Genomic DNA, 21,953 nt, shown 5'->3' with positions numbered 1-21,953 from the left:
AAGTAGCACGCGGATGCATGCATATTGGCATTCTGCAAGAGGGGCGGAGACAGAGATATCCGCCCCTCCGAAAACTTCCGCCGCTTGCCTAATTTGGAACGATCTTTTTGGTCAGTCCGAACGGCGCACATTTCTGTCCCCGACTTACTTATTTGTGTCCTCCGCAGCCTCTATCGTCGCCATGTACTCCTCAAAGGTCATGTCCTCGGCCCGAAGTAGCGTCTTTTCCCGTTCCGCGTCCAAAACGGGTTTCTTCACCTTTTGGGCTTAGCCCCGCGACACATGTTTCCAACATGCCATATTTTCGCCGCAGAGGCTGCTCCCGCCACTGTTTACTCGAACAAGGCTAAAACGCCAACCATATTCGAGGAGGGCCGACCTAACTGGGTTCTGCATCTCCGCACCATGCCTCTCATGGGGCTCCGCGCTGAATCCAAGAACGGGAGGCGGTTGTGGAACAGATTTGCGGTCATGGGATCCTCTGGCTTGGTTATATCGGCGACCAAATGTTACGCAATGCAATGCCCGACTTTGAATTGTCGAAAAAGATTGTCGGCCTTTTCATGGGGCTCTACATCGCTGCTGCCGCACGCTCCAGATCGCCGTTCGGGTGGGCTTCATCGCCATCGTCGGCACAAACACGGGTGGACGAGCGGAGCTGGTGCTGCATGCCATCCTTGAAAGGTGTGCAAGTTGCGGCCGAACTCGTCCTCTGTCGGCCAAATACTCCCTCAAATCCGTTCAAGCGCGCCGCTCCTGCCCTTTATTCCTATCCATATACTCATGCACGGACCGCTTTGTGGTGGGCCAAGTTAACCTCATTGCCTTCCCTGCTGTCGAAATCCTCCCGCTGTGGCCATGGATTACTCCGCGTCCACTCTGCGATTCGTCGCGCCACGTTATTTCGCTTGCCATCATCACGATACAGTGCCTGCTATACCATCCGTGTTGTCTTTCTCCATCCTTGTTTGCGGTCTGCATTGATTCTCCTCCCTTTACTTTAGTCAACACGGTCTATTCACATATCGAAGTCGCATCCGCTTCACCCTATTCTTTTGATATCACTTTTTCGAAGCGATACCGCTACTTGGCTCACGTCTTCACCGACGTTATTCATTCCTTGTTTCCTGTGTTTCATGCGCAATTCATGTGTATTGCGACGGTCGCCCTTTGATTACTCCTTCTCAGTGCTGGTATTTGGACTCGTGTCAGCGTTTACCACTTGTTGAGCGACGAGTTGTAGCTCCTGAAGCCGGAAGGGCCGAAATACAGCTTGTTTCAGGCACAAACATGATCTTTGAACAGTATCGAGCGCTATATAACGCAAACCTCCCGGACATATTCTACAAAAGTACCACCTAGCCAATCATATTTCTTGGTGTCTTTTACGGCCTCTCCGAATGCTGGCTGTTAAGCACCTTCCTCACTCAACAAGTGATAAAAGACCCAAGTCCGTGAATTCCACATCTCCTTTGCCAGTGTAGCGAGTCAATACGAAACAGCTAGCTCCGTTCTACATCTGCTTGACGCGTTTCTTGCTCGGGGTATTCTCCTCCTCTTCACCGTCGTCTAACGCACGTTTCCGGTCCGGCGGTGGTAAGCCGCGCATCACAGGTAACTCAGGTTCCACTTTCCGCTTGCTCGGCTCAGGCGCTGGCTCAGACATCCCCCTCTCCCGCTCCATCTTCGCCCAATCCACATCATCACCATCGCCCATTTCCTCCAAGAATTGCACTAAATTCTCCGCATTGACGAGATCGTAGTCCCACAAGCTTTTCTCCGCACTCATGTGCCCCTGATGGTACCGCGGATCGGTCATTGTGGTGGGTACCGGCCACGGAATCGCATGCGGGTCTGCAGCAACCGCCTCCTCGACTGTCTGGCCCGTAAGTTGCTCAATATGCTCCATCAGCGTCAGCTTTGAGATCCGCTGGGCCCCTTCCAGGCGATAGTCGTCCCAAACGGCATCAGGTCCCCAGTATTGGCAAGGAGGAAGCTCGACTTTAAGCTGGCCGGGAACGAATGGGGCTTTGACGTCGGCGTAGAGCAGTTCTCGCATGTATTGGCGCGCGACAATGTCATCGTTATGCGGCGTCCTGCCGTCGAATTTCCACAGGAGTTTGAGTTGCTCGACTAGAGCAGGGTAAGTCGGATAGCTGGCTCCCGTGTCCAGGCGGCGTTCCCACAACTCGAGCCACTGTCGGATGCTGAGGTTGCACCTCCGCTCAGAAGGAATATCGTAGTCATGCAGTTCTGCAAGCGCAGGGTTTGCCGGGTCAAGCAAGCCAGCGTCGATGTTCTCTTGACCCCGTCGCTCCATCTCCTGATTCATCCATTCCGTATCCTCCTGCGCTTGCTGCCAGGCGTGTTGGAGGATGGCCTTCTGCACTGTGTCGTCATAGACAGTGAAACTCTTCCATATATTGGCCACCTTAACCATGACCGCGCGATTCTCGGGGGTCGGCGCCCAGCCGAGCGGATAGCATCTCCAACGCGGAGGTTTGATTCCGTTCATAAGCTGGAAAAGAAGACGTCGGTCGTAGCGCCTGAGCTCCTCCAAATCCATCTCTTGGTATCGCGAAAGATCGACGAGGTCGGGCGAAATCGTCAGCAGACGGCGGGTAGTTAAGCCGAGAATAGGGACAGTGCGTGGTTGCTGAGACAGTCGATATTCGACTTCAACGACACCAAGGATGGGACTGAAGTGGCCGGGTAAGCGATGGGTGTCGTAGTATATCGGGTCTTGTGGACTGGGAACATGGTGGGGAGGATAATGGGGAGGTTGGTAGGTGACTGGACGAAGCAACGGATGTGGCATTTCCCATGTTTCAGGAATGCGAGGCATTGGAGTGTCTTCCACGCGTGCAGCTAGAAGAAATAATGAGTGATTCAGAGAAGTGGAAAATTGGGAACATACGCGGTCCGCTTTCTCCCTCTTCGTCTGCTTCCCCATCTAATAGTGTTGCGTAGTCATCTTCCGTGTTTATAAAGGTGTCTTGTAGGAGTTCAGCTAGCAGAATCATGAATGACAGAGCAAGTAGAGAAAATAAGGCCACATACGAGAACTGTCATTATCTTTCTCATCTGCTGCCATCTGCTCGTCTTGAACAGTCGTTCCCGGTTTTTCTTGCTCCTGGTCTTCGGCTTCTTCTGCTACTGCTAAAACACCAGTAAGGAAACTTGACCTCGAAATAACGATGCCACGTACCGGCAACCAGAGGATGACTATACGTCGGGTCAACATGGCCAACCCGGTCAGACGGGTAGGCGAAGTCGCGGACTTTGATTCCCAAAGCGGCCAACCGCGCCTGATTATCCTCTGGCCAAACCGTAGCCAACACCGGTGGGTCGCCACTAGGCTTCTTCTCCTCGACAGGCTCAGCAGGCAGGTCACGCACGCTCGTCTTGCGCCGAAGGACGAGTTTTCCCGGAACTTTGGTGGTCAATAGTGTCTTCAAACCCCGCCCGACAAAAGAGATGGTGCGCTGCGTGTGGGGAGCAACGGGCACGGGTATGATGAGTGCTGCCATTATATGAGTGGGGGATTGTTGCGAAGGAGCAGTATTAGCTACCCAAAGCTGCTTTATAGCGTCGCGCTTGGGACGTGACCACGGTCAAAGCACAAGGCCCAAGCGTCCGCCACCCATGCGCTTCCCCAGAGCCGAGTGATGGAGGCTTGTCGTGTTATTGTACTCCTTCAAGTAGTTGTTGTGGGACCCATTTGGACGCTGAAGGCCAGAACTTCGTCCAAAGTTGGTCGAAAGACACAAGAGCGGTGTCACGCATCACATGCCCGTCACAGGAGCCAATAAACAGAATCTAGGATTAGAAAGAGTATTCTATCAATATAAGCAGTATGTATGTAGTCTAAACCTTCGCCCAGATGCGCCTGTCGTGCGAAAACCGAGCTGGAATGCTTCGTCAGCAAATACCCTCCACCAAACCAAGGAGGGGCTCACCGTAAAGCACACAAAAGGACCCCACCAGCATTATAGAACCTGAGAAGAGAGAGACAGCTTGCCAGTTTCCTCCAGAGCCGCTGAAAACTGCGCCGCCAATGGACGCCCCGGCGAATTGGCCTGCAGTGTGGGTTCCATGAGTGGCTATCAATATAGAACAGAGACTGCAGCTTGCCTGGCGAGTTCGCGAGGACCAAGAATCCAGTGAGAGTCGCCAGATCGTTCATGCCAAACAGCTGGGCACAGACTACGGGCAACAAGCCAAGGAACCAGCACCCAACAAAGCCGTAGACGACACTGAATACCATAACCGCGGCATATGAGTTGGCAAACGTCCAAATGAATATCTGCGAGAGGCCGCCGAGGAAGAAGGAGGTGAAAAACATGTTAATGGGCCCGAAACGATCTGAGAGCCGGCCGGCGACAATCTGCGAGCTGCGTGAATTGCGCGAATAGGGGCAGAGAAGAGTGACCATACCCGACCCAAGCCTCCAGAAAAGTTCATGACGACGAGCGGGGCTACGACGATGAGGGATTTCGGGTCCAACGAAGGTACCTTCGCCTTGACGTAAGTAGTGATGAAATAGTAAGGACTCTACATGTCCTGGTTAGCGGGAGTGAGAGAGGCCAGCGCTAGACATACCAAATAGCCAAAGATGCCAACGAAGACGCTCAAAGCAACGCTGTAATATGACGCGTTAATTGTGCGAGGAAGCCATCGCTTCTTGATGTTTGCAGCGCCCGGCGCTCGACGCTCGGCCATCATGAACCACGCCAAGGTCTGTAGAAGGGCATACATGTTGCTGTAGATTAGCATCGTTCTCCGATAACCGAGCTTAGAAAGTCTGGAAGACATCAGCATCATCGAGAGAACTTGAGGAGCTGATTCCCTACAATTGGCGAACGATAAGCGATTCGATACCACCACCAATTCCTGAACCGGCAACGGCGATTCCTGGGCTTGTTGAGAAAGGAAACTACAACTAATGGCACATACCTGTTGCGACGCCGCGTTTGGTGAGGAACCACTGGGAAGGAAGTGCCATGTACAGCGGCATTGAGATCCCATACGATAGGCCTAGCAAGCACCCTTGGAGGAGGAATATTTGATATTTCTCCGTCGCAAATGCCGACCCAAGCAAACAAATATAGCCAAGGAGACAACTGAGCGCTATCATTCGCTGATACAAGCTGTTAAAGCCAAATGCGTGTGTTCGCCGCTCATCGTACCTTGTAGCCACTAACGGAGGCTTTAGTTTAAGCAAAGTGTGGGGAAATAAGAAGCGCACTATCGTTCGCCAATGCCGCCGAAAAGATAGGAGGAGAATGTCATGCTCTGGAAAGAATCAGCACTAGCAGCAAAAGCGGGATTCAATGCACAAATGACAGGCTTCCACCGACGAGACTGAGTTGGCTGAGCGGAGTTCCAGGGAAGCGCGTAGTGTGATAATAGTCTTCGAAGACGCCCCACACAAGGCCCCAACCCCTGCGATTATAGATAAGCGCGTGCCGAACTCCAAAGGGAAACTCACATGCAAGTCATTGCCATGATAAAACAGCCAGCGACAACGAGCCAGGCACGAAGGCCACCGTCGGGATAAGTCCATTCGACATTGTTATTGTTGGGCTCGTCGTCCAAGTATGTCGTGGTTTTGGAGCTTGTCTGGCTGGTTATCTCAGGGTCAAGACCCTTCTCGAGCATGGCGGGATTGGGCACGGCCGCGACTAGGACCTCGAATTGTAGTGGCGAAGGCCCCGCGCTAGGGAGCATGGCTTCGACGGGAGGAACCTGGCTTGAATAGACGGGAGGAAAGGAAATGTCGGACATAATCTGGGTCCGTAGGTTTTTTTGTGCTGCATAAAAGCAAAACCTTCGCTGCGGTAAATAAGAGCAAGCGGAACGTGGGGAACGGACTAGCGGGAGGCGAAAGTCTTCTTTATTGGGTTTTTCTGCGTAAAGATGAGCCGTTGGTGATCTAGGGTCTGAAGTACCTCCGGGGACAGGCTTGCCTACTAACTTTTGCAGTAGTCGAGAGCCGGTTAAAAGTCGGCGAAAAGTGTTGCAATTCATTTAGCGCTCGGTTTGTGGACGATCGCTTCCTCTTTTGCGAACATGCCCTCGTCGAATTGGATCCCTATTGTAATCGATATGCCTAGATCATGCGTCCGCCGCGGCCAACGGTAAAAATTTGCCCTTATCTCGTAGACGGTTATTTTCCAGCGTACTTTGACTTTCATGATAGAGCTCACCAGCCACGCATATTCCTATCGACACGCGGCGGTTTTCCAACAGAACGTCGACGCGTTCGCCGGTGTTTGGGGAAGACATTGGTTCCTCGAAGCTTAAGCAGCCGAAGGATAACAAGCAACCAGTCGTCAGAGCATACCCTCTATCCCAATTCCTTCGATGGAGGTATACCAGGGCCCCCTCTTGCTGGCAGCAAGCGGGAGGTTTCAAGGTTTGACGACTGGGATGGAGAAGACCACAATTTGACCGTCACTCGCCCGACCATTGAATGACGCTTCTTGGCTGCTATGACATGGATAGGTTGCCGCGGCTAGGACAGCACGCCTGGGCCAACTACATAGCAGCAGGGCCGACTGGGATCTCCATTTCATGAGCGTTCGCCACGGCTGGCGATTGCTGACTACGGAGCCGCCACGCGTTCGACACGCCCAACACGCAGGGACAGCATATCCTTGGAGCGTTATTTCGTAGAGTTTGATTGCAGCAGAGCGATGCTAGGGATAAAGAGAAAAGTAGACGGAAGAAGAAGGAAGGAAGGATAGGCGGTCACGTGTGTGTGATGCATGACATATGCGATTTGTGGAAGCTCAAGCTATGTAGAACATTACAGGTATATGTGGTACAAGGACGAAGACAAGGCGACTTACTTACGCTCACCTCGCTTTCAGTACCAGCGATTCTCAAACTACGCACAGTCTCATCCAGACCCGTTCTTCATGAAGCTTTTACTGTATGTCTTTCGCGACCTGCCCCCCGGTGTTCTTAAAGTTCTGCTTCGACTGAAGCAGCAGCCCTTGTTTGGCGCGGGCCGGATCGCTGTCGACGCTCTTCCTTCGATCACCAAGTTCTGTTACGAAGCGGGCAATGCGGCCAACAACAGATTGGGCTTCCCAAGGACTCGCCGGTCGCCTCCGAAATTGAAGTTTACGCCTTTAGGATCCGGCGACAATGATTCTCCAAGCTTTGCTGCGGCATAAAGCCTCGGAAGACGCTTGTTCGCTCGAGCCACAGAATTCTGACAGAAGACCTTTGGACGAAGGACTTGTTCGACCAATCATCGACCACACTATTGGCCTTGAACTTGAAAGTGATGAGCAACGCACACATAGAGCCGGAACAGCGCGCACTAGGTTCGGAAGAGCTGAGCTGCTTCTTTCCATCGCATTCCTTCCAACGTAGTCCCAACGTTTATGCAAATTTACAATCTGGATGTTTCCTTTTCAGACTTTTGTGGTTCTATGGGGGGACGGGGGACTGCGTGCAACAGCATGCCGCAAGCGAAAAAGTCCTCGCTGGACATGTTTTCAGAACAGCATAAACAGGGGGAGTTTATGTTTGGCGGGCCTCCAAACCTACGAGGGTTATGCGTCGAAGGCGGATGTGCTGGAAGGAGACCGTCGCTTGATCTGGTGATGGGACATGAGACATGGGACATGTCGCATGTACACACCATGGTATGCACAGGGTGAAATATGAGATTTGCACGGAGGCAGATTGGGGTTTTGCATGGGGGGTAGTTAAAATATGCATAGGTGGAAGGGTATCACTACCTTGGGAGAATAATATAAATGCCCAGGGGGTTAAGACATACAATTTGACATCCCTGGGAGAATATGGAACAACCTCAGGGCACATTCAATACAATGCATAGTGCATTTGTGTAGTTTCCCACAGGTGTCTACAACTCACTGCCCTCGCTGGCTACAAACAGGAATGCCGTCAAACTATTATATCTATGTTCCATAATATAATATATATATATAATTCTTTCTTGAATCAACAGAGAGAAAATTGCTTTGATAATTTGGGAAAAAATAGTCAAAACTGTAATTAAATTAAATTAGTGTGAGTATTGGTTTAATTGTACTGTAGGAAACAGATAAATTATTCTGAGACTATCTTGGCAGCCATAAAAATTAAAATATGACCACTATATATCTATATGGTTGATATAATTATTCTGCTTCTTGGGCTAGTGGTGGTTACCTTCTGCTGAGCTTTGATTGTGTGCTAGATTCAAATTATTCTTCTTTGGTCTATTAATATATTTTTGTGTATCCAGCATTATCAGTTCTACTTCTAATTTATAGTCCTGGGTTGCATAGTGTCTCAAAGACTGTTGACAATATCACAATGGATAAAACTTCTCATCTTTTATCTAGGTGAATCATCTAGTTACTCTCAGGTATATTATATTGTTTTCCCCTAGGGTAGATAGTTATTATCCCTCCCAGGTAGGCAGTTGTTTCCCCCCAGGTATATAGTTGCTCACACCCTAGGTAGATCATTATGTTTCCCCCAGGTAAATAGTTGTTTTCCCCCAGTTAGATTGTGATGTTGTCACCCAGGTAAAGAGTCATTTTCCCTCTAGGTAGATAGTTATGTTTTCCTCTGGCTTGGATTCAGAGTCCTGGTGGAGAAGTGTAAAATCTGGGCAGAAGCACTAATACTGTCATAGATAAGATCCGGCTTGTCCAGTGCTGGTGTCAGGCCACTGAGTGTCAGGGGAACCCCTAGTTCGGCCTCCTTCAGACTGTCCGAGCACATCCAAGGCGCATCCGACTGACGCCCTCTTGGATGCTATGACCCACCCCAGCCCTCGGCCTCAGCCTCCTTTGCCTGCACAATCGCCAATCCGTCAAGACCCTCTCAATGATCATCTTGGAACAGAGCCTGTGATGCTGCTCAGGCCTTCTGCGCTCTACGTTCGCAGTTACAGATGACCAGTATATCGTTGGCACCCTTGTCAAGTGCCATACAGAACAGAGGGGGTTTCTACTATAGCTAACAAGTCAGTAGCTGCCTGACACAAATGAACACAAGACCAACCAGACCGGAGCGGAGTCGGAGTGGAGCAATGCCTGCGAGCGGAGTGAAATCCGGTTGAAGGACAAGAGAAGAGAGAAAAGGATCGGAGTCGTTCTGTCAGACTGCAGGTCGGGCCGTGCAAGGACTTCTCCTAAGAATGCGCGCCCGGAACAGAACAGATGGATCGTCAGGCCCACGAGTATGGCGAGCAGGGTAGATCGAAACCGAAAGGGCCTGTTAACTCAGTCCTTTGTTGCTGTCGGTAGTCGAGGGTTCGAATCGGGTCGTGTTGGGCCCGATGAGTCGGTGGTTCCTCCTTGTACAGAGAGAAGTAGTTCTTTAGACGATCTAAGCGATAGAGTACATGGTACGCTATCGCGCATTATATATGCAGGCCCGCAAAGGGGTGATCGGACACCCTGGCCTCTTCTGCTCCTCCTCGCCCTGTTCCTGGCTGCAGAGGGGACGATCGTACATCCCTTGCGGGCCAGGTAGGCAACTGCACGGGTAAACCCATAGGTATCCGAGGCATTACTCATACCCGTACCCGCACAGCCACCGTACCCGTACCTGCGGGTACGGGTATGGGTTTACCCATGGGTCACCGGTCACAGATGAACATGTGTCAAAGGTCCAAGGTGAGTCAAAGCTGTAATATGTGATAAAAAAGCCCACATTATAGCAAGAGTCAAACCAGGGACCTCCGCAACAATGTCCAGGAGCAGAGCCAGCTGAGTCAGAAAGCCATGGGTATCCTGTTCGCTGACCCGTACCCGTACCCGCCCGGGTAAAACCTGCATACCCGCCCGGGTTTGGCCTACCCGTGCAGTTGCCTAGGGCCAGGCACTACTCCTAACCTCCTAGCACTCCTCCCCAGTCCCCTGGTGTTGAGTTGGGCTTGGCAATGGCTCGACATGTCGTTCTCGGTCACGTACTTCCCACGTGTGCATTCCTTCTACTGGGACGCCTGTTCCCCATTGTCACGTGCCGCATGTTATGGGTCCACGGTGGCCTGACACCAGCGTCGGAGTAGACGGGCCGGGTCTTATCCCTGACAGAGCCTTGCATAGCCTGACCTAAAACCTGACAAAAATTGCCCTTTAAGGCTGTTTTGATGATAATCTAGGCCTGAACATGTAACAGAGGCCACAGATGTCTATGCTGTGACTATGAGTAAAGTGTAGCATAGACAGTTGATTGAAATAGGATAGTATTGTACTCCAATGATTAGCCTCAGAGCATCCAAAGATACATAGGATATAATGCAAAGGTAATATATATTAAGAAAGAAATTTAAGCGTACATTGTATTTATGGTGTAAGATATCAGAATTAAATGAGGGGGAATTTCTATATCCCCATAGGGCAAAAGGCTGAATGTGCCCAGGGTGCAGGTGTAACATCCCCCCATGTAATATTAGGTACAGTCAGAGTAGTCCGAACAGCTGTACGAACAAATAGTCCGAATGAAATTTGATGGCAACATGTTCGGACTGTACGAACGTTCGGACGTCAAACCGACTCTTGGAGCCGGTATGCACGTCCGAACGCGAACACACATACGAACGCCGGCCCGCTACGGTGATGCCCCTATCAACCCGGTGCTGTGCAGCCCCTCTCTTTTCTCTTGACCACCATGCCTGGCCGCGGTCGAGGCAGCACTCCCTCCAAGCCACGCAAGTCCAGCACCTCACGCAAGTCTAAACACACTCCTATCGTCCAGGAGCCCGTCCCAGTGCCCGCTCAGGCCAAAAAGAAAAAGGTTGAGGTTGAGATGCCTGTTGGTCTTCATGATCCGTGTGTGGCCTGATATCTGTCCCCAGTAGATGCTAACCTGATTATTCTCCAGCTTCAAGGACAAGCCACAGCTTACCACCACCCTCATTGACTCCATCCGCGACAACGACCGGTGGCGCGGTGTCCTGTACCCACTACCCGGTGCCAATCCATCGACTAAAAAGGGTGGTGGTGTCTCGGCAGCAACTGTTCACTGGGAGATTGCCCGGCAGCTCTGGGGCAACGACTATGCAGCCTACATCAACTGGCTTGCAGGGCAGAAGGCAAAACTGAAGGCTATTGTTGGTGACAAGGTTAAAAACCGTCTCAAAGTGTACGCTATTTGCCTTTCTTTCTGTATTTTAACTTATATAGCTATATGCAGACTCAGAACTGAGACAGTCAAGATCCGCTCAGACATGGGCCAGACGGGAGCAGGTAATGAGATGACGCAGGCAGAGCTTGACGAGCTTCCAGAAGATGACAAGCACCATACCGCATGGGGTCTGTGTGCAGCGTGTCTCTGTCGATTTACTAACGATCTTTCAGGTCAGAAAATTGAAGCCTTCCCGTGGTACTTTGCCATGAACGAGCTCATCGGCACCCGCCCAAACGTCCACCCAGTTGCAATTGGCAACAGCACCACAACCAACTACCTTAGTGTCGAGTCCACTGGCAGTGGCGGCAGCAACACTATCACTGCGACAAGAAACAACAACGAGGTCGATGAGCTGTCATCGGACGATGCCAATGACTCTGACGACCTACGCACACCATCATCAGCCGCTGACCATGGCACGGTCATTACCATTGACGACGACGAAGATGACAACAATGACGACGCTGATGCTGCCACTTCTGCGGACGACGATGATGCACATCTAGGCGATAAACGCAAGAAGAAGGCTGCGAACCCATCCCCTTATACTCTCGCTGACACTGCCCCAACCCATGCTGGAGTCCCAACCCCAAAGGGAAAGCCTACCGACTTGAACACGATGATCGAGCACGAGAACAAGCTCCAGCGCAGCGCCTTAAAGCTCCAGGCAATCGAGGCGACGGCTGATGTCAGCCGCAACAAGGCCCAAGAGAAAATCGGGACTGCACGTATTATTCGTGAGCAACGCAAGTCGAACAACGATGACTTTTCCCGTCGCATGCAGGCACTTGAGGCTGAGAACAAGTACGGCCGCGATGCTGTCCGCCCGCATGTTTCCCAAGTTCTACAAGGATGAGCCAGCGGCAGGCTCATCGTCATCATCACACAACAACACGGCACCCACTCATCACCAGCGACATCAATGCAGTCCTTCGACTTCAAATCGACAGGCAGCGATAGTGGGTATGGGTCAACAAATGGGCACAATTTTTACGATACAAGCTATGATCCTACCTCATGGTCTAACTACTCTATCCCTGGCCCACAGTAAAGCATATAGGTAAAAAACTAGTTATATCCGAGCTGCTGTCTACGAGTATGTAAAGAAGCAAGTAGGTAACTCTTTAACTGATTGCGTTTTGCCTTGCCAGCTGCAAGACGTGCCCGATTGCCTGCTGCTGTGGTCTCCAGTTCTAACTGATGTGCGCTCTCAGTGTTCGCTTGCTGACGGTTACGAATGTGGGCTGGAATGAATGGATCGTTTTCGGCTGAGGTGTAGTTGGGGTTTGTTGGTCGTTTGGCACGTAGTTTGGCTTCGTGAAGAAGCGCAAAGTTGTGGACGACAACACAGGCCATAATCCACTGTGTCGCATAGATGTGGTCAGCCTCGTTGTTGATCGTCAAGCGGAGGCCCTTCAAGGACTGAAGTCGGCCCTTCACAAACCCAATACAGTGCTCGGATTTGACGCGGACATAGGAAACGTGGTTGTTGAAGGTAGTGTTATCTGGGGTTTCCTTTTCGGGACCCTTAATCGGTGCTGAGAGCCAACGAGAGAGAGGGTATGCTGCATCGCCCCAAATAAACTCTCCTTCAAGAAGGAGAGTCGAGAGCTCTCGGTAAACACGTGTGCCGGTCCAGGCGGTTGCGTTGTGTGTGCTGCCAACATAGCCATAACCGATGTCGATGATTTGGAGGTTCGGTAAGTTCACGACCTGTTAATTAGTGTAAGTTGCGGTACTGAAAAGATTTCTAACGCAAACCTGGAGATTCATCGAATAGTTCATTTTGCGGTCGAAGTAGCTAGGCCCAAACCCATTCGGACGCGAGGCCAGTGGAATTAGAGTCCCATCGACCATGCACCATCCGTTGCCCCACTCACGACATCCAGACGTCTTCTCGACCCATGCCTTTGCATCTGCCTTCTCTGCTGTAGTTGGCATGCGGACATACTTCGCAAGCATCCCGCTGCCGAGTATGGCTGTGATAACACGACGCGTGCAACGCGGAATCGTACCCTTGCCCAGTCCCGACCACCAAGAGACCGCCTGGAGGGATGCGCCATTCCCATCATGCCCAAACTGGTACAGGGCGACAGCCAGCTGAATCTCAACAGGTGTCTGGCCATTATTTGAGTTGTTGGTGAAAATTGGATGACCTTCAATCTTTCGGACAAGTTTATCGAAGGTTGTCGGCCAGACTCGAAGCTCGCCTGGAAAGAAACCTTGTCTCGGTGTTTCCACTTCTTAAGACATGTCTCCATCGTCGATTCCCGGGGCCGTTCGAGGCGATTTCGGGGCACATTGTAGCGTTGAGAGTACATCTCGTCGATCTGGTGCTGCACCCAGCTGAGAACACGCGAGGAGGCGGGCGGAACACGTCGTTGTCGACGAGGAATGTGGAGCGAGTCGTGGCGGAGCTCAAATGAGTCCACACTTGAGTTGCTGGATTCAGATTCTGACTCGGAGCTACTGCCATCCGAGGATGAGTCGTCTGATATGTCGGCTAGGTCGAGAGGAGAAGGGCAGGCTCGGCGGGGCAGACCCAGTGAAAGGCGCGTCAGATTTTGCAGACATGCCCTAGACAGTCCCAAGGCCCAGAAGCGCCGGTGGCGGCGCATGCGAAGCCGCTGGCGACTGAGCATATAGTCTTTGGCCGCTTTGACGAGCTCTGCAGCTCGCCCGCGGCGGAACAATCAGCCCGCCCCATGGCGGCGGGACACGAGAGAAAGGAGTCACACGCGTTAGCTCGGCGACACGCCGAATATCTTGCCCGCTGGCACCATAGTCTGTTTGGATATGTATTTGGACGCATTCGGATGGTGGTCAAAGTTGAGGAACAAAAGTGTATCCGAATACATGCTTGTTTGTACAAATCATTCGGACATCGTTTGGATGCCGTTCGACGCCGTTCGGACTACTCTGACCGTACCTATTGAAGATCTCCCTAGGGACATGTTATTTATGCACAGGGTGCTATTTATTATTTACCCAGTGTAATTGTAGAGATGTGCCCTGTGGATTCAAGGTGAAGTGCATGCGACAGGCCTGTCTCATGTCTCATGTCCCATCACCAGATCAAGCGGTTTTCTGGCTGGAAGAGTTGATGATTGACGCCAGCGCCAAGCCATCACGGACACTTGTTTCGAGGCACTCCAAAATTTCGAATCCAAATGCATTTGTCTAGTCTGATGACGACCAAGCAAGCCTACAAGTCGTGTCCACAGTCCTAGAGTATTCTTCCAACTTCAATCGCGCCTGGATCGGGGACCATTGAAAACGTCGACGGTGATATCAGCCCGCAAATCGCGCAATTATTTAAAACCCTTTCCATTTATTCAAGCCGAGAACGCCACGAATCCCCTTTCGCCTCCTACCGATTGGTAGCTGCAATGCTGCCGCCCACTCTCGTTTCTTTCTCCTTCGCCTTTCTTCTGCCTCATCTGGTCACCGCCGACGTCCAGCCCTTCACCAGCTACGCCAACGACTTCGTTGACCCCTCTTACATCGCTGCCCGCCAGTTTCCTAACACAACTGGGGGAGCGCAAGCCTCTATCCGTTCGTGGGCGGACCGTCTTGCCTCGTCGGGGCCATGGAGTGTCACCACCAAGCCAATGGTTGCGCCTAGCGGCGACAAGAAGGATTATATGAGCTGGGCCCCATAGTGCGTGTCTATCGGCGCCGCCTGTCACGATTGCTAACCGCCCCGAAGTTGGTGGCCGGACTGCTCTAAAGTCGGCAATACCACGGTATTAACACCAGAGCAAAGTGTGTAGTGGCTTCATTGCCATTGACCCCGAATAACAATGCGCAGTTTGGGTGACCTGCCCATACGTCAATAGGGATGGCCAGTTTAACCCTGACCGTCTTACCATCAACGATATTGGCGCTTTCTACAACGTGTCCGACGCCATTCTATATAACGCGCTTGCTTTCGCGTTCGAGAACAAGACATCTTCGATATATTCCCAGCGTATTGGTGCGTGTGTCAATGCTTTCGTGATGTCGAGTGGCTGAAGATAGTCTCGTAGTCAAGATTGTTGAGACATGGTTCCTCGACAAAACGACGGGGATGAATCCCAACCTGAACTACGCGCAAATGACGCGGGGCCCCACGGGACAAGTCGGGACTCACACCGGTGTGCTCGACTTGAAGGGGATGGCGAAGGTTGTGTCCGGAATTCTGACGCTGAGAAAGCTGAAAAGCTCGGACTGGACGGACGATATCGACTCGCGGTTGATTACTTGGGCGAATCAGTACATCAACTGGCTTGAGACAAGTAAACTTGGCGTCGATGAATGCGCTTCGTTGAACAACCATGGAAGCTACTGTTTTAACCAGTGGGCGTCATTGAAGCTGCTTGTCAATGACATCCCTGGGGCGGTCAACATCAGCAATAGGTTCTTCCAGGGCATATACCAAGGCCAGATTGACGCCTCTGGCGACCAGGTATACATGGCTTGTTCTCTGATCCTTTCACGCGAGTTAACCACATTATGATAGCCCTTTGAGGCAACTCGTACTCACCCTTACCACTATCGCAACTACAATCTCGGTGCGATGATTGTATGCTGTTGACCCTTTTACCCTTTCCATATCTCATCAGACTCCCAGACTAACGCGCGTATCTTCCAATACGCTGACCCCAAGGCTGACCCATGGCACACGAAGACAAAGGCGGGGACGACAATCAAAGACGCGATGGATATGACTATGACCGTCGACCCCAACAAGAGCCAGGAGGACTACGCGGTGGCTGAGATCTTCCCCAATGTCGCTGCTGTCGCTGCAGAATACGGAGACCCAGATGGGAAATACGTCGCTTTCTTGCAGAAGACGTTTCCCGACTATGCGTGGGATGCCGACTTTTTGTGGAACCAGCCGCTTGTGGGGAATGCTGTTGTTCAAGTTGGAGCGACAAATGGTACTGCAAAAGGCGGCAACACGTCTGCTCCGCCGCCCGGAGTTTCGGGTGCATTAAGAGGGACATTACATGGAGATTTTACTTTGTTTGTTGCTACTCTTGTTGTTGTCGTCGTCGTTTTGCTGTAGAAGGTAGATTATGTAGTGGTTAATGGTCAATCTTGAATCTCTGTGATACGCCTGTAACGCTGTGTGACACTTCCTCAATTGGACGTCCATGTTCTCGAGGCCCTTTCAGCCTCTGTCAGCTTCCCGAATCCATCTTCTTTCTTGACCGCCATCGACGTTTTGACATATCTCCCATCTCTCTTACTTTCCGAGAACCCTTTCACGCGGCATGCCCGCTCCCGCTACAACTTCAGGACGAAGCTCGACTACCAGTTCTAATCATCCTGGCCGGTCCGAGGAGGATGAGGAGCTCCGGCCCTATGTAATTGGGAGTCATATTGGGAAGGGGAGCTTCGCGACGGTATACAAAGGCTACAATGAGGTGCGTCATTCTGGGTATCTGCTGAATAAGTGCTCATCCCCACCGTAGGAGGACCACAAAACGGTCGCTATCAAGACCGTCCTTCGCTCAAAGCTTTCGCCAAAGCTGTTTGAGAATCTCCAGAGCGAAATACAGATCCTCAAGTCGCTATCTCATCGGCACATTACCAAGCTCATCGACATTGTGGTGCGTTTCCCTGTCGTGGAGTTTCGCTCCCTACTCACCCTCATCTCGTAGCGGACGGAGCGTAACATCTACCTCATCATGGAATATTGCGCGGGCGGCGACCTGACCAACTATATCAAGACACGAGGCAAGGTGGAAAGCCTCAAATATGCACCTAGTCCTGGAGCAGCTCTACAATGGTACCCCCATCCCAAGTCCGGTGGTTTGGACGAAATCGTTGTGCGGAGTTTCCTTAGGCAACTTGGTATGCCAGACAAACTTCGTCTTGGTCTACCTATCTGATTAATTTCATCTCAGCTCGGGCGCTCAAGTTCCTACGTATTCGCCACCTCGTTCATCGAGATATCAAGCCGCAGGCATGTCTCTCCGCATCGATCTTACCCTTCCGCTCATGCATAACAGAATCTCCTGCTAAATCCTGCTCCACCAGAAGAGCTCGCTCGTGGGCACCCCATCGGCGTTCCTATCCTCAAAGTTGCTGACTTTGGCTTTGCGCGCTCGCTCCCGAATGCTATGATGGCAGAGACACTATGTGGTTCTCCGTGAGTCATGTATTCTCGCACGTCGTTCTGTCATTCAAGTCAATTCAGTCTCTACATGGCACCAGAGATTCTTCGATATCAGAAGTACGATGCGAAAGCCGACCTGTGGTCTGTGGGAGCCGTTCTTTACGAGATGGCTGTTGGAAGACCACCATTCCGAGCGGGGAACCACATTGAGTTGCTGAAGAAGATCGAACAGTCCAAAGCCATTCGCTTCCCAGACGAAGACCCCAAAGTAATTGCGAAGAATCCCAACGAGCCTCCGCCGGTCGTGCCAGACGATATCAAGCGTCTGATCAAGATGCTTTTGAAGCAACTTCCAGCAGAGCGCGCTGACTTCCAGCAGTTCTTTGGTAGTATGGCCCTTGCTAAAAGCAAGTTTCCACGACCAGAGCCCGATGCCGAAGACGACGACAATGCGCCTGCTGGAGGTATTCCCGCTCATCATCTCATCATACCACCCGAGGTCCTCGATCCAAAGGCCATGATTCCACCCAGCAAGTTCCATTTCAGGGAGAGAGGGGAGAACGGCGAGCCACGAATACCGGCCACTGCTGGATTGCCATCATCTCCAATGTGCGTCATGCTCTCAGTTATATATGTTTCCTCTTAACCCTTACTCCAGATCGACTTCTCCTCGAGACAGGGCACCTATATCGGACAAGACAAGGCGACCATCGTTTCCTCAAAGTTCGAAACCATTACGCGTTCTCTCTACAGAGGCCTCGATTATTCCTGGCGAGACAGAAGAGGACGGGAAGCTCCGACGGGAATATGTGCTCGTTGACGATACCCAAGCTGTCGAGTTCAATCGCGCGGTAGACGGTGCGTGGTCCTGGTCTTCTCGCAGGCCAATTGTTTAACGCTTTTTAGAACTCAATACCGCGCCAAGGCGACCTCTACTCGATCGAAGAATACCTCAAACCCCAGCGACAGAAGATCCTCCAGAAAGCCCGACATCATTTCCACCAGCCCCACATGCATATCCTGTTATTCCACCCCCTCCGCTCTCTTCGTCACCCTCAAGCATTGCTTCCCGTGCTGCAGCCAACGCGCTCAATCGCGCCTTGAGCATTGCATCGAAGAAGCTTTTTGGCGCCAATCCTGCTCATCGACGGTCGACCTCTTCACTTGCCTCGAATGTCGGGGACCGGGAAAGTGCTCCACCGTCGCCGAGACGACCTCATATCATAACACTGGATAATGAAGGCGAACGAGATCCATTGGAAGACGAGCTACTTGCGTCTTTGGAGATTCTAGCCCAGAAGACGTTTGTTCTGACGAACTGGGCGGACGAGATGTACGAATACGTCAAAGCTGTGCCCCAGAGTATGTTTTTGTTTTCAGTCTTGTTTGCTCCAAATTCACCGTCTTGCCAGAACCACTACCGGATCCAAACAAGTTTGAGAAACGGGAAGGCGAGGGGGACAAGAACGCGCGGCGACGCAAGCATGCAGATATGGAGGCGGAGTACAATGCTGTGACTTGTGTCGCGGTATATATGCTCCTGATGTCCTTTGCTCAGAAGGGCATCGACCAGCTCGCTCGACATCAGGAACACATGCGGATGCGCCATCCTGATGGCGACTTTATTGTCAGCGAGGGGTTTGACGATGGTGCGATTAGTTCTTTTATTCTGGAATTTGGCTGATCCAATTGCAGCTCTGTCTTGGTTTACGGACCAGTTCCAGAAATGCTATGATAGGGCCACTCTTGTCAAGACATGGCTTCCGGCAACTTATGATGGCGCGAAGAGTTGGCTCGACCAACTAGTTTATGACCGGGCTCTTGTTCTGGTAGGTTCTTCGCAGGATCTCAATTTCGATAATTCTGATTAGTCCACAGAGCCGAAGTGCTGCCCGCAAAGAACTCTTCAACCAGGCAACGTCGCCAGACGAATGCGAGAAGCTCTACGAGGAATCCTTGTGGTGTCTCTACGCGCTCCAGGACGACTTGCTTCAGACGGGTAACCCGTTTATGGACGAGGACCGGACGACGATCGACACGTGGATAAAGCGGACGAAATTGCGCCTGCATCGATGTCGCGTGCGAATGGCAATGACCGATAAGGAACGACTAAACGACGTCCGCGCAGACAATAACCTCGCTGACATTGCACGAATACCTGCGCCTTGGGATGCAAAACCCACTGACGCGGTTGTACCACCACCTCTATCTTGACCTCCAGATATCTATTGACCTCACAACGTTCCTGGGCTCTTTCTCCTTGTTATAAGGGTCTCTAACTGCTACATTATATCACTGTGCATCTACCCTACTTACTCTCCTCGCATGGATTTTGCATTCTGCATTTTCTTCTGACTTGTGTAGTGTACTCTAAGTATTTGTGCTTGTCAATTTCTTGTACTATTTGGCCGCTCTGGTATTGGACGCGCGGTAATTGATCATCGTCAGCCTCTCGTCGCTGCGCGGCACGATACGACATTTGAAGGGCTCAGGAAAACTGTTTTTATTTGGTCACTTGGTTTTTCTCGTCGAAAATCTGGCACACCTAGTAAGACCACTCTTCCACGTCGGCCGAATGGGTTCCTCGACGCCTTCTTGCGTGCGGGGCAAGTGGTAAGAGAAGTTGTGGATCAGGTACGCGACGAGGATGTAGAGCGAATTCTCCGCGAGCGGCTTTCCTGGGCAAATGCTAAGTATTTTGAATCAGCCGACGACGTTACGAGGAAGAACGACTGCTCTCACCGGCGACCGAAACCAAAGGCATAGGTGAACGGGTCGCGCGGCGCGAAGCCTGATGGACGAGGGAGAAACCGCTCTGGCATAAACTCTTCAGGCGGAAAGTCGGGATCTTCCTCACGGGTTATAGCCCAAACATTTGCTATCGCGATGGTGTCGCTAGGCAACGAATAGCCTATGGGCAGGAGTCGGTCAGGTATGGTGTAAAAGGGTTAGAATTCGCTCGCCTTGATAAACCACATCCTTTGAGGAGCGATGGGGTACTCCTAATGGAACCGACGGCTGCCAACGGAGCAGCTCTTTCAAGAGAGCATTGAGATACGGAGTTTCGCGCCGGTTTTCGATGGTGGGGAGTTGCTCTCCTACAACGGAGTCTAATTCGATTTGCGCGCGACGTTGAACCTCGGGGAACATGGTCATCGCCAATATGCAATTGAGAGCCGTCGCGAAGGTCTTTGGGTTATAAGTTGGTAGTCAAGTGGATGACAGAATTCGCGTACCGTTTCTCCGCCAGCTGCAATGAATGTGGTGAGAGTTTTAAACAAGGAAGAGAAGGGAGCTTACCACCGTACATTGAACCTGCGGCCCAGATGACTGCGTCTTCAAAGAAACTCTCGTCGGGGTCGGATTTGTCTGAACGAGGTAAACTAAGCAGCTGCTTGACAAGCGAATGTGGCGCGTCTCCGGTTTGCTAATGATGAGATGAAACAAGCACAGAGAGGGCCATAACCAACGCACCATCTCCTTCTTCACCTGAAGATATGGTGGGAAAACCATCCTTTCCACCATGGCGCGTCCCTCTTTGGCTTTGTCGTGAAATGCCGTGAGCTGCTTCGGGAGGTACTTGACTAATAGGATGGCGGTCAATAGTCTTTCGAGGCACTGTTTTCTCAACACATACGGGCAGGAATAGCATCGACTAAATATGCTCCAGGCATGGTGGTATCGGTTATAACCTCCATCGTATCCTCGGCGTGCTGGATGTACTAAAAAAACTGGTCAAACACCACGACAAGGGAAAACAAGATAGCTACGTCTTCTTCCGCCAGCTGGGGAGAGATTCCGTAGGTCACGGACATCACGATTCTACCCGTTGCACTAGAAGAAGCGTTGGATATGCGCTAACAAGTAATGTGAATAGACGTACAGTCGCACGTGGTCAATAAAGTCCTCCGGGTGGCTGGCAATACTTTGCGCCATCAGAGCAGCAATGTCCTCTTGTGCTGCACAGTAGGTTTTCACTGAGTCGGTACTGAATGCGAGATGAGCGAGTTTGCGCTGGTAGCGCCACATTGGTGTGTTTGACATGAATCCCATCGACTGTTTGGATGTAGATTAGAGAAGGTGGAATGCGGAACCTGAAAACGCACGCGGTCCATCCCCATAAGTTCCCCGCCCATTGTGAAGACCGGTCGGTCAGCCCAGGCGTGTCCATTCTTGACAAGAAGGTCGTTGCATGTATCGATGTCGTTCAGGACCACAACAGAGTTGCCAAAGCCATGGAGGTAGGTAATGTTGCCTATGGCCATATGATGAGCAAGCGCCTTATTAAACGGTCGGAATGCGTACCGAACTCGTATTTCCACTCGAGCAGTCTCCGCCACGGCGAGTTCTTTGGGAGGGGAAAGTGCAGCAGGTTGCCGATGGCGGGTAGGGCCCACGGACCTGGTGGAATACGCCCGCGCCGTTGTCTGCGGTATAAAGACACCCAAATAGTGCAGGCTATGACTGCGACAAGAGATAGAGACAGCATTGGGGAGGGGAGAAGAGAGCCACAGAATCGGTGATCGACGAAGGGTCCCGCCCTTACCCAAGGCAGGTCGCACATGTTTGGACTGCTTTGCAAATGTCATTTTTACCCGAGCTTGACGCGCCGCAAGCTGAGGTCGGTTGAATTGTTGAAGAAGATGACCAACTGATGACCATGGACAAAAAGGAAAAG

The 21,953-nt window shown here is 51.6% G+C and overlaps 6 protein-coding genes across 6 annotated transcripts; 2 read left to right on the top strand and 4 right to left on the bottom strand.

Moving 5' to 3' along the window:
* Positions 1 to 1,513: 1,513 nt before the first annotated feature.
* On the bottom strand, positions 1,514 to 3,293 carry MIND_01208300 (uncharacterized protein; the record flags this gene model as incomplete). Its single annotated transcript, XM_037368591.1, has 4 exons — positions 1,514 to 2,868; positions 2,918 to 3,010; positions 3,061 to 3,159; positions 3,209 to 3,293. The coding sequence occupies 4 exons, from the start codon at positions 3,291 to 3,293 to the stop codon at positions 1,514 to 1,516; spliced, it is 1,632 nt and encodes a 543-aa protein (XP_037215517.1).
* Positions 3,294 to 3,796: 503 nt separating this feature from the next.
* MIND_01208200 (Monocarboxylate transporter) lies at positions 3,797 to 5,787 on the bottom strand (the record flags this gene model as incomplete). Its single annotated transcript, XM_037368590.1, has 9 exons — positions 3,797 to 3,908; positions 3,960 to 4,387; positions 4,438 to 4,554; positions 4,603 to 4,804; positions 4,854 to 4,914; positions 4,957 to 5,150; positions 5,249 to 5,295; positions 5,340 to 5,445; positions 5,492 to 5,787. The coding sequence occupies 9 exons, from the start codon at positions 5,785 to 5,787 to the stop codon at positions 3,797 to 3,799; spliced, it is 1,563 nt and encodes a 520-aa protein (XP_037215516.1).
* Positions 5,788 to 12,237: 6,450 nt separating this feature from the next.
* Positions 12,238 to 13,811, bottom strand: MIND_01208100 (DDE Tnp4 domain-containing protein; the record flags this gene model as incomplete). The annotated part of the gene is made up of 3 exons (XM_037368589.1): positions 12,238 to 12,882; positions 12,931 to 13,332; positions 13,392 to 13,811. The coding sequence occupies 3 exons, from the start codon at positions 13,809 to 13,811 to the stop codon at positions 12,238 to 12,240; spliced, it is 1,467 nt and encodes a 488-aa protein (XP_037215515.1).
* A 594-nt stretch (positions 13,812 to 14,405) lies between these two features.
* On the top strand, positions 14,406 to 16,219 carry MIND_01208000 (Chondroitin AC/alginate lyase; the record flags this gene model as incomplete). Its single annotated transcript, XM_037368588.1, has 6 exons — positions 14,406 to 14,830; positions 14,879 to 14,934; positions 14,981 to 15,145; positions 15,198 to 15,616; positions 15,671 to 15,733; positions 15,782 to 16,219. Exons 1-6 carry the CDS (start codon positions 14,559 to 14,561, stop codon positions 16,217 to 16,219), a joined length of 1,413 nt encoding a protein of 470 aa, XP_037215514.1. The 5' UTR covers positions 14,406 to 14,558.
* Positions 16,220 to 16,427: 208 nt separating this feature from the next.
* MIND_01207900 (Other ulk ulk protein kinase) lies at positions 16,428 to 19,489 on the top strand (the record flags this gene model as incomplete). Its single annotated transcript, XM_037368587.1, has 11 exons — positions 16,428 to 16,580; positions 16,629 to 16,766; positions 16,818 to 17,010; positions 17,064 to 17,098; positions 17,169 to 17,308; positions 17,357 to 17,884; positions 17,934 to 18,133; positions 18,182 to 18,637; positions 18,688 to 18,924; positions 18,971 to 19,104; positions 19,154 to 19,489. The coding sequence occupies 11 exons, from the start codon at positions 16,428 to 16,430 to the stop codon at positions 19,487 to 19,489; spliced, it is 2,550 nt and encodes an 849-aa protein (XP_037215513.1).
* Positions 19,490 to 19,675: 186 nt separating this feature from the next.
* MIND_01207800 (Cytochrome P450) lies at positions 19,676 to 21,764 on the bottom strand (the record flags this gene model as incomplete). The annotated part of the gene is made up of 12 exons (XM_037368586.1): positions 19,676 to 19,772; positions 19,821 to 19,964; positions 20,018 to 20,186; positions 20,239 to 20,464; positions 20,512 to 20,525; positions 20,576 to 20,702; positions 20,750 to 20,859; positions 20,913 to 20,997; positions 21,046 to 21,109; positions 21,159 to 21,331; positions 21,382 to 21,530; positions 21,581 to 21,764. 12 exons carry the CDS (start codon positions 21,762 to 21,764, stop codon positions 19,676 to 19,678), a joined length of 1,542 nt encoding a protein of 513 aa, XP_037215512.1.
* Positions 21,765 to 21,953: the final 189 nt, after the last annotated feature.

Source organism: Mycena indigotica, assembly GCF_014461135.1.
Source record: "Mycena indigotica strain 171206Taipei chromosome Unknown Mind.scaff0011, whole genome shotgun sequence".
NCBI classification, from domain to species: domain Eukaryota; kingdom Fungi; phylum Basidiomycota; class Agaricomycetes; order Agaricales; family Mycenaceae; genus Mycena; species Mycena indigotica.
This window is presented reverse-complemented; position numbering and strand designations above follow the sequence as displayed.